General features: G+C 45.6%; 1 protein-coding gene across 3 annotated transcripts; it reads left to right on the forward strand.

Annotated features, from left to right (window-relative positions):
• The first annotated feature begins 844 nt into the window (after positions 1–844).
• CNPY2 (canopy FGF signaling regulator 2) lies at positions 845–5,344 on the forward strand. Of its 3 annotated transcripts, XR_004301337.1 has the most exons (7): positions 845–1,127; positions 1,720–1,832; positions 1,987–2,102; positions 2,963–3,166; positions 3,325–3,421; positions 3,792–4,226; positions 4,351–5,344. XR_004301337.1 is itself a non-coding variant. In XM_032420693.1 (6 exons), exons 2-6 carry the CDS (start codon positions 1,745–1,747, stop codon positions 3,833–3,835), a joined length of 549 nt encoding a protein of 182 aa, XP_032276584.1. In that variant the 5' UTR covers positions 845–1,127; positions 1,720–1,744; the 3' UTR covers positions 3,836–5,344. The 3 variants fall into 3 exon arrangements, 2 of the variants coding, with proteins under 2 accessions (XP_032276584.1, XP_032276586.1); XM_032420693.1 differs by having other exon boundaries at positions 3,792–5,344; XM_032420695.1 differs by lacking the exon at positions 845–1,127 and adding an exon at positions 1,157–1,625 and having other exon boundaries at positions 3,792–5,344.
• Positions 5,345–9,747: the final 4,403 nt, after the last annotated feature.

Here is a 9,747-nt window from a genome sequence, read left to right on the forward strand (position 1 = left end):
CATAAAGTGTTGGTGCCCCTAGCAAACCAGTGTTGCCAATACCATCATTGCCAAAAGGGCCTTTGGGTCCTAGACGAAGCTTGGCTGCTGGCTTCACTCCTGCTGACAGCTGAGAAGCCTCTGTCTTCCATCCACTCTCCTGTCCCAAGTTTTGTTATTTTTAAAATTTTGTTTTAAACTGCATGTTTTATAAAATAAAAACAAAAATATTATTGGCTGTCATCTATGTCATTAGAGACCTGGGAGTGTGGGATGCTCTGACTTAAGCCCTCCTCTACTTTGTATTGGCTTTCTGTAACAACTGGAAAAAAACAAAGCTTTCAAATTCCCACCTAGAAATGAAGGTGAAGCAATGGAGTCCAAAGTTAAAGATGTTGGAGGAATATAATTATGTCTTTCCTCCACAATGTTAGGTCTTTGCTATAGCTGCCTGTACCCTAAGGTCAGATTCTTTTAAGACGTAGGGTACGGTTTCCTCGTTAATTGTGTAAAAGGGAAATTCGGGAAGCTGACAAACTACAGGTTTCAGGTTATCTTGAGACCTGTAGATACTAACAGCATCTGTGTAGTGCTGCGGTGCTTCCTGGGAGATGTAGTTTCCTGACTATTGAAACCAGGGCTTCTCACCCGCTAGCAGTGCACCTTTTGGAAGGTCCTAGCCCACCTAGACTGAAACGCGCGCGCGCGCACCTGACCGCCTCCTTACGCCACGCCGCGCACTGTCCTTGCTTCAGGCCACTCCTATTCTTCGGCTGACCCCTGGTGGTCACGTGGAGCTGCTCGCCACGCAAGTCTGGGTCCTTCTGCGATCCACCGGGGTCCTCGCTGCCTGGAAGCCGCTCCTGAGCTGCCTGTTCGCGCGAGAGTTTGGAGGGGCGGGTTTGGGGTCGGTCTCCGGTGTGGGGCTCGCACCGCCGCGCATCGGAGCCCTGCTTAGGCGCCCGCTTAGAGTGCGGGGAGCTGGGTCAGGCAGTCGCTGGGGCATCCGTGCCTGGAAAGTGCCGGAGCGCTCTGGAGAAGCCTGGACAGCCCCGCTCCCCAGCAGCCAGGTGCTAGGGTCCGGAGCTAAAGTGAGAGTCCGGCCGTCTTCGAGCGCCTGGGCCACGGCGGCGGCCCTGGGAGCAGAGGTGGGACGGGTGCGAGTGGCACTAAGTGTCGGGGATGGACTGGAGCGGAGGCGATGGCGGCGTCCTTAGAAAGGGGGCTGGTCCGCACGGGAAATAGCTTATAGGCTGGAGGTGGGGATGCAGTAATCTAAGGTGGTGGGTCCAAATAGGCCCCAGTTATTGAGTGCTCTTCTCCCGCCCACCACCTCGCTGCCTCCTGGCCTGAGTCAGCTGCCTCCCTTGCCGGCAGCTCCTCGGTGCCTGCCGTCCTCGCTTACTCGCCAGCCTCCGTTCCGCAGCTGCCACATAACCCTGTGAGCCCTGGGCAGCCGACGCTGAAGTACCAACATCTGGGGCCTCACCTGTCGACGTAGTGTCTGGGGCTGAGCCCCAAGTCCCTAGCTCGCGCTCTCACTCACCGCCGGGGGAATCCGAGGCCTCAAGCGCTGGGAACGGAGGAGTCCCTTTGTGTCCTGGCCATTTCCTGAAAAGTAGAGCCAGAGTCACCGTGAGGCCTTTGTAGGCCTTGGGACGAGGGGTGGGGGGTGGGGGTGGGGGTGGGAGTAATGGAGCCGGCTGCTCACACCTATGTTTTATGCCAACCCAAACCCAGGTGGAGCAACCCCGTTACGCTAAAGATGAAAGGCTGGGGTTGTCTGGCCCTGCTTCTGGGGGCCCTGCTGGGAACTGCCTGGGCCCGGAGGAGCCAGGATCTACACTGTGGAGGTAAGGGCACAAAAAGAGAGAAGTGAGAGGAGGGTGGAGGAGACAGAGCCTTGGGAGAGCATGAGATCCAGGCTCTGGGAGAAGGAGGAATGGAAATCCCCTGGGTGATTCCTTTCTCCCCTCCTCCCGCCTCCTCTCTCTCCCCTCACACCAGCTTGCAGGGCTCTGGTGGATGAACTAGAGTGGGAAATTGCCCAGGTGGATCCCAAGAAGACCATTCAGATGGGCTCTTTCCGAATTAATCCAGATGGCAGCCAGTCAGTGGTGGAGGTAACTGTTACTGTTCCCCCAAATAAAGTAGCTCACTTGGACTTTGAATGAGAACTCAACTAATTAAGAAGGACCTTGGTTTAATAGAAATGAAGAAAACATCGACCCAGAGAGGTATCTAAAAGATTGGGTTTTCTGATTTTAAGAGGCTGGAAGCTTCTACCCTATGCACTTGCTTCCTGGCCCCAAACCTTAAGACTTTATTTCTGCTGTGGTTGTTAGCAAAGCCTGATCAGCCCCCTTCTCCACATCCTTAATTCATGTCACTTATGTTTTCACTATGGCATAATCGTAGACATACAAACATTCATTCAAAAAAGAAAGAGAAGGTCTTATCTTTGTATTTAGGAAATTTATGTTTTAGTTGAAAACATGACACAAATACACAAAGCTGTATCTGGTGAGCAGTATATAAAGAAAAGTTAGGCTATGATGTTTGTGAGATGCTTTAATAATTGTTATCCTCAAAGCCTATACTACCTCTCTAATGCTCCTATTGAGGACAGGTATTAGTCTCATTTAATACAAAGAAAGACAGTCATTAGCTTACACGCATAAGAATTAAGGGAATTCAAAGGAAAAGAACACCTAGTTAAGTAGGATTAATCAAAGAGGTCTCTGTTTATCTAGAATTTGGAGCTAATGATACTTGTTATATTTCTTAGAATTGGATAGTGAGGTAAAATACGATCGTATATTTGAAAGCACTTTGGAACTCTACAGATAAACTGTATTGTTTTTAATTAGGGAAGGCTTTTTAGAATAGGTTGGTTGAACTAGATTTGGAAGGAAAAGTAAGGATATAAATTACTAACGTACAGACATAGAAGAATGTGACCCAAGGCTGAGGACATTTCTAGGTGCCTTATGCTCGCTCAGAGGCCCACCTCACAGAGCTGCTAGAGGAGGTATGTGACCGGATGAAGGAGTATGGGGAACAGATTGACCCTTCCACCCACCGCAAGAACTACGTACGTGTAGTGGGCAGGAGTGGAGAATCCAGTGAACTGGACCTACAGGGCATCCGGATTGATTCGGACATCAGTGGTACTCTCAAGTTTGCGGTGAGCTTTGGGAGTGGGTAGCTGGTTTTTGAAACTTCGGGGAGTTATTGGAGAGCCGAATTGGCAAGTTGTGCTAACATCCTCCTCCTCTCTGGAGGTGGAGGCAAAGGGCTGTTTCTTGCTGCCCTCTCTCACTCATTTCTCCCTTGGCTTGACAGTGTGAGAGCATTGTGGAGGAATATGAGGATGAACTCATTGAATTCTTTTCACGAGAGGCTGACAATGTGAAAGACAAACTTTGTAGTAAGCGAACAGGTAAACTACTCCCACTTTACTGCCTGTCCTCACAGCCCTTTGGAAGCCGGCACATTCCCTACCATGTTCCTCTACCTCCTGCCCTCAACCCCCATCCTCTGAAATTAGCTCAAGACTTGGCTTCTGTTGCCTATGACTTAGGGACTTGGGTTCTTCCTCTCCATTCTCTTCCTGTCAGCTTTCAGAATTTGTGGCTCTCTCACTTGAGATACAGGTGAGAGGATAGTGGGAATGTTTTGTCATTTAAAAGGATATGCTCTGAAAATTGGTGGTTGGTGTGTGCCAGTTTGGTTTTGGGTATTTTCTCGATAGTGGCATATATCGGTATGAGAGTGGCATTTTCCTTCCAACTGTTATGTGCTATTTGCAGATCTATGTGACCATGCCCTGCACATATCGCATGATGAGCTCTGAACCACTGGAGCAGCCCAGACTGACAGGCTTGATGGATCACCCCCAGGAGGGGAAGAGGGTGGCAATGCCTTTTATATTCTGTTTTTACTGAAATGAACTGAAAAATTGTGAAACCAAAAGTATGAACTGTGTTGTCTTTTCATACCCAGAATCAACCCTTACAGGTAGGCTTGAAGATAGGGGATTCCAGATAGGAAAGGAAAGGGAAGGAGGAGCTTTGGAAATGGTGTAGCATGAAGGTAGGAGTCTGAGGCTTTCATTCTTTTGCCATCTGAGATTCCTGCTGGACTCACAAACTAGATAAGCACTTACCAGTGCTTACTCAATACCATGTGTTTAGAGTCTAATTGTGGAGAGAAGAGGAACCTCTGTGAATAAGCAGGAAACATAGGTAAGTGTACGGTAGTATGGGATTCTAGAAATTACATGTATTTATACTGATGAAACAGAAAGTAAGACAGAGCTTGGTCTTGAAATAACGGACATGCATTATTCTCCCCTCCCTGCCCTTCCAGATGGAGGGATCAGCAATAGCAGACAGAAAGGGGAAATGGATATGATCAACTCATCTGAAAAGTAAGGGCTTTATCAGATAGGGAGAGATGAGGTAAGGAATGTTACTTAATGAAGCCCCTTGCTTGCTGGCCTAAGCTTTTAGATTTGATGCCAACTGCAACACTAAAGTATACCTTTATCATCTCCATCTGTCACTCTGGACTGTAAGTCTGTCCCCGCTTTGTATGTGTAGAGATTCTGTACTGGGGCATAGGGATGAAAACCTAAAGGATACCTTCTCTTAGGAGCTTCTTAAACACCCTGATCCAGAGGTGTGTCTGTCTCGGGGTTTGGAATGGAACATTTCTATCCCAGGAATGCCTCAGGAAAAGAACACCTGAATAAACATTTTGAAGACTTTTTAAATCAAGCGTTTTAGAATCTAAAGAGAGCTTGGAGGTCATCTAGTTCACCTCTGCCCATTTTACAGATGAAGAAATTGAGGCCCAGAGATACCACAGGTCCTGAAGTTCTGTAGTGGCAAAATTGGATCAATAAGCTAATGTTCCCAAGTGTCAATCTGATCTAATATAGCTGTAAAGTAGCTTCTATTTTAAGTCTTTTTTTTCCTTTTAATACCTTGCACTAAGCCTGGCACACAAAGTGAACAGGTTCAACGAAGCTTTCTTGTACCACAAATCCCTATGAAATCTAACACATGAACTAGTTCAGAGCAAGTATCCTGATATTAGTTGACAACTAAACTCAGGGTCTAGTGTTAATTCCTTCTTCTCTCATCAGCCATAAGAAATGCTGTATCCTGTCAAGTCCATTTTCCAGACCAGCTGTTTCTAACCATTTTTTCTTCTGTGATGCACATGAATAATGTTCACATGCTTCATACCCCTGTGAGTATACCCAGGATTCTGTCCATTGCCTGCTTCATGTCTAAAAACTTACTCTTCTGGTGGCGCCTGGGTGGCTCAGTCGTTGAACGTCTGCCTTCGGCTCAGGTCATGGTCCCAGGGTCCTGGGATCGAGCCCCACATCGGGCTCCCTGCTCTGAGGGAAGCCTGCTTCTCCCTCTCCCACTCCCCCTGCTTGTGTTCCCTCTCTCGCTGTGTCTCTCTCTGTCAAATAAATAAACAAAATCTTAAAAAAAATAAAATAAATACTTACTCTTCCATCAGAAAGCTTATCAGAAGTGTGAGAGTACTCTTTTTTTTTTTTTTTTAAAGATTTTATTTATTTGACAGAGACATAGCGAGAGAGGGAACACAAGCAGGGGAAGAGGGAGAGGGAGAAGCAGGCTTCCCGCTGAGCAGAGAGCCCGACGCGGGGCTCGATCCCAGGACCCTGGGATCATGACCTGAGCCGAAGGCAGACGCCCAACAACTGAGCCACCCAGGCGCCCCATGAAGTGTGAGAGTACTCTTATAGGGAACTCAAAATTGTTTTAATGTACAAAAAAACAAATTATTCACAAGTTTTAATAAAATACTGTTAGTTGGTAATAAATTACTTGTGATACACCTCACTAGTCTTGTCAAGATACAGCTGTTAAGAACTCTCTCTTGCCCAAGAGTCTTTGCCGTTGCTACACAGGGGTGTGTCCTACATAGGGAAGAGTGGACATTAGCGTCCTTGACTTGATCCTCAGAAAGTTAGGAGGATATAGTTTGCACATTTCTTTATTCATATCACAGGTTACCACAAGGAATCCACGAATTTATCTGAACCCTTCTGGAGGCTCCCTACAACAAATTATTCTAGCCCAGTATCTGGTAGATCAAATAGTAACTTTGCATATCTGGTTACATCTTAAGCTTTAGATGTCTCCTAAATGAGTTTTCAGTAAAACGTTAGAACTTAAGGGGTGCCTGGGTGGCTCAGTCATTAAGTGTCTGCCTTCGGTCCTGGGATCGAGTCCCACATCGGGCTCCCTGCTCAGTGGGAAGCCTGCTTCTCCCTCTCCCACTCCCCCTGCTTGTGTTCCTGCTCTCGCTGTCTCTCTCTGTCAAATAAATAAATAAAATCTTAAAAAAAAGAAATAAAAAAAAAAACATTAGAACTTAAACACTCTTGAAGACAGTGTTAAATGAGATCTGGATGTGACTAAGAAAATTTAATATGTGAAAATCTAGTCCTTTAAGTTTTAGGGGCACCTGGGTGGCTCAGTCAGTTAAGCGTCTGTCTTCCGCTCAGGTCATGATCCCAGGGTCCTGGGTCAAATCCCGCATCCAGCTCCCTGCTCAGTGGGGAGCCTGCTTCTCCCTCTCCCCCTGCTTGTGCTCTCTCTCTCTCCCTCTCACTCTTTCTCTCAAATAAAATATTTTAAAAGTGAAAAAAAATAAAAATAAGTTTTAGAGGGTTTTTATGCTGTTAAAAAGGATTCAGAGCAGGGACAAGATTCCTTTATAGGACAGGGATGAATAGCAAGGGCAAAGGAACTAATATATGGTGAATACTCCTATAACAAGCCCATACACCTTATTTAATCTTTACAATTCTAAGAAATAGATGTTACTCCATTTTACAGATGAAGAAAATAAGCTCAAAGAGGTTGTGTCTTGGGGAGTCAAGTCTTAGTGATCGTCTTATCCCTAGGCCAGTGGTCTTTCTGCTACATCCTGTTCCCTCTAGTGGAGTCTCCATGTAGTCCCCAGTGGCTGTTTACACTAGTACTTTTGTTTGAAAACTACCTCCAAGTTTGAACACATGCCCTCTGACTCTAATAATAGTGAAAAGGTATCATATCCTCCTTTCAGCTATTTCTTCCAGACTGGTTATTCATTGTAATAAGAAACCCATTCTACCCCCTGGTCACTTTAGGTGCTAAATACCTTTATGTACTCTGGGAGGGTCACGATTTATCATGTATTTCCGGTATGGATGTACAAAGGTTTTACAGATGAGTAAGAATAAGTTCCTTATTTTATAAGTAAGTTCCTTATTTTATAAAATATTTTAAAATATAGAACACACTGAGCTGGCGTGCCCGGGAGACAGTTAACAATGACTCAGAGGGTGCCTGGGTGGCTCAGTTGGTTAACCAACTGCCTTCAGCTCAGGTCACGATCCTGGAGTCCCAGGATGGAGTCCCACATCAGCCTCCCCGCTCAGCGGGGAGTCTGCTTCTCCCTCTGACCCTTCCCCTCTCTTGCTCTCTCTCTCTCATTCTCTCTCAAATAAATAAATAAAATCTTTAAAAAAAAAAACAATGACTCAGAGTTGCAGCTGATAATTCACAGTCATCACCATATAAACAATACAGTTTAGTAGTTAAGATACAGCTTCTGGCCAATTACGAACCATGATCCTCTCAGCAGGATACTTTTATCTAAACCTTGCTTTCCTGCTCTGTAGAGATCCTATTATCTACATCCCTTAGAGTTGTTGAGGATCAAGTAAGATAATGCGTGAACCACATTTAGATAATACCTGGAAATTGTAAGTATTCAATAAATTTTAGCTATTACCCAGTAAATACAGGAGTTTGATTTACTGAAGTTGGCAGTTGAAGTTTAGACCGCATTTTCCCACTTACTCTTAGCCACCAGGGGGCACCATTGCCTCTGTCCATTTTTTTAAAAGAGGTCCTTCCAAGGTCAAGATGACCTCAATTGTCAGCCTTCTCTCCACTCCCCCCTCTCAGGCACTTAGGTGTATTTGGACCTAAAGCTCATTTGGCTGCTTTATTTGTGCCAATACTCCCTTAACTTTCTTCTCTCCTCCCCAAGTCCCATTCACATTTAGAAAGAGATTCTAAGCTTCTGGGAGGTAACATTTAGTCCTTCTGATCCCTGGGCTTTCCCACTGGCTTTATAGTAGTGGGTGTCAGGACTAAACAACCTCAAAACAAGCCCTTAAAGCCTTCATAACACTAGGCTCCAGGACATGGTGTCAAGAGGCTTAGAGCACTGCTGTTTCCCACCCTCCCTCCAATCATTAGAGCTCCAAAGTAAGTTACCTTTATGGCTGCTCAATGATTCTTTCTTTGTGGGATGCCTGGCTGGTTCACTAGGTAAAACATACAACTCTTGATCTCATGGTTGTGAGTTCAAGTCCCACATTGGGTGTAGAGATTACTTAAAAATAAAATCTCTAATAATAATAAATATAATAATAATAATTATTATTATTATCCCTTTGGTAGCCTCACCCTGAGAATGCCTCCTGTCTTTTGGGGGCACTGGAGTTCAAGCCTCTGGTCAGCTGGTTAGTCTCTGTGGATAATTAACCAGAGAGCAGAAACCAGGTCAGACTATTCTAGGGTTAGGAGGAAATCCTCTGTGAGATGCTAAATTGGGAGCAAATATTGATCAGTGGAGCTTTGAAGTCACTGAGAAGGTAGTTGAGGTCAATGTTCCTTTGGGGCTCTGCTTGGCTTCTCTTTTGGAAGTTCTTTCCTAAGACCTATCTATCTGATCCCCAAGCCAAAGGAGTATTGGTTGGTAGGTGTGAAGCTAGGTACAAGGTAACCTGGGAAGAGAAAATGGTGGTTTTCCTTCTCTTTCCCCAACTCCAAGCTATAAAGTAGTTTCTTTATAAAGTAGGTCTATCTAAACCTGGTTTAAATGGTACTGAGACTTCTGAATCTTGTTACTGCTATGTGAAGGGATAAAAGGACTGTTCATTTGGGGCTTGGGGTTTATAGATAAGGTGCCCTGGTCCTTGGGTCAGTTCTCCTCTGCCCCTAGGTCAATGACAATGATATTCTTAGGAGGTAGAAAGGTCCTGAGGTCTCGTCTACCTAGAGGAGTTAGTCAAGAGTGATATGGAAGATCACTTTAGTACCGTGGTTCATTTAGTGGTCTCTGGGAAGCATAGGATAAAAGTGTACAGAAGACAGCCAAGTAGAAGGGGTTCAGAGGCCCTATGGGAGTGATGGGAGTGATGTGACAAAAAGGGAGGATGCTTAATGCCTGATTTTGGATGTGGGGCTAGTCTGCAGCTTTTGATCTTATGGCTAGATGTGGGGTGGGGTGGCTGCTTGGGGTTATGTGACTGGAGTGGCAGTGAGACTAATGCCCAGGACCCAAAGGTTCTGGCCTGTGCTGGAAGCCTTCATTTTGTTTTGTTTTGTTTTTTATGATTTTCTTTAAGTAATCTCTACACCCAAGGTGGGGCTCCAACCTACAACCCCGATATCAAGAGTGGCATGCTCCACCAACTGAGCCAGCCAGGCGTCCTTGGGAAGCCTTCATATTAAGGGGGCATTTGTAAGACTTAGATTTCCGGACACTGGATGCCGAACTGACAGCCCATAAAGAGCACTGGATATTCAGGCTCCTGCCTTTGCTTTCCATCTCCACATATTGGGGTCTCTTCGTATCTATAATACCATGGCCTCTGCTGACCTCAACTGATCACCAGACAGCCAACTCTGGCATCATACACATGACGTCACCTCTATG

This window comes from Phoca vitulina, unplaced genomic scaffold, assembly GCF_004348235.1.
Source record: "Phoca vitulina isolate PV1807 unplaced genomic scaffold, GSC_HSeal_1.0 scaffold23, whole genome shotgun sequence".
In the NCBI taxonomy this organism is placed as follows: domain Eukaryota; kingdom Metazoa; phylum Chordata; class Mammalia; order Carnivora; family Phocidae; genus Phoca; species Phoca vitulina.

What these genes read in the sequence shown, in the direction of transcription:
- CNPY2 (XM_032420693.1), top strand. Translation starts at nt 1,745, where the DNA reads ATGAAAGGCTGGGGTTGTCTGGCCCTGCTTCTGGGGGCCCTGCTGGGA. An exon ending in CCAGGATCTACACTGTGGAG is followed by an intron (nt 1,833 to 1,986) that starts GTAAGGGCACAA and finishes CCCTCACACCAG; the next exon opens with CTTGCAGGGCTCTGGTGGAT. An exon ending in GCAGCCAGTCAGTGGTGGAG is followed by an intron (nt 2,103 to 2,962) that starts GTAACTGTTACT and finishes GGACATTTCTAG; the next exon opens with GTGCCTTATGCTCGCTCAGA.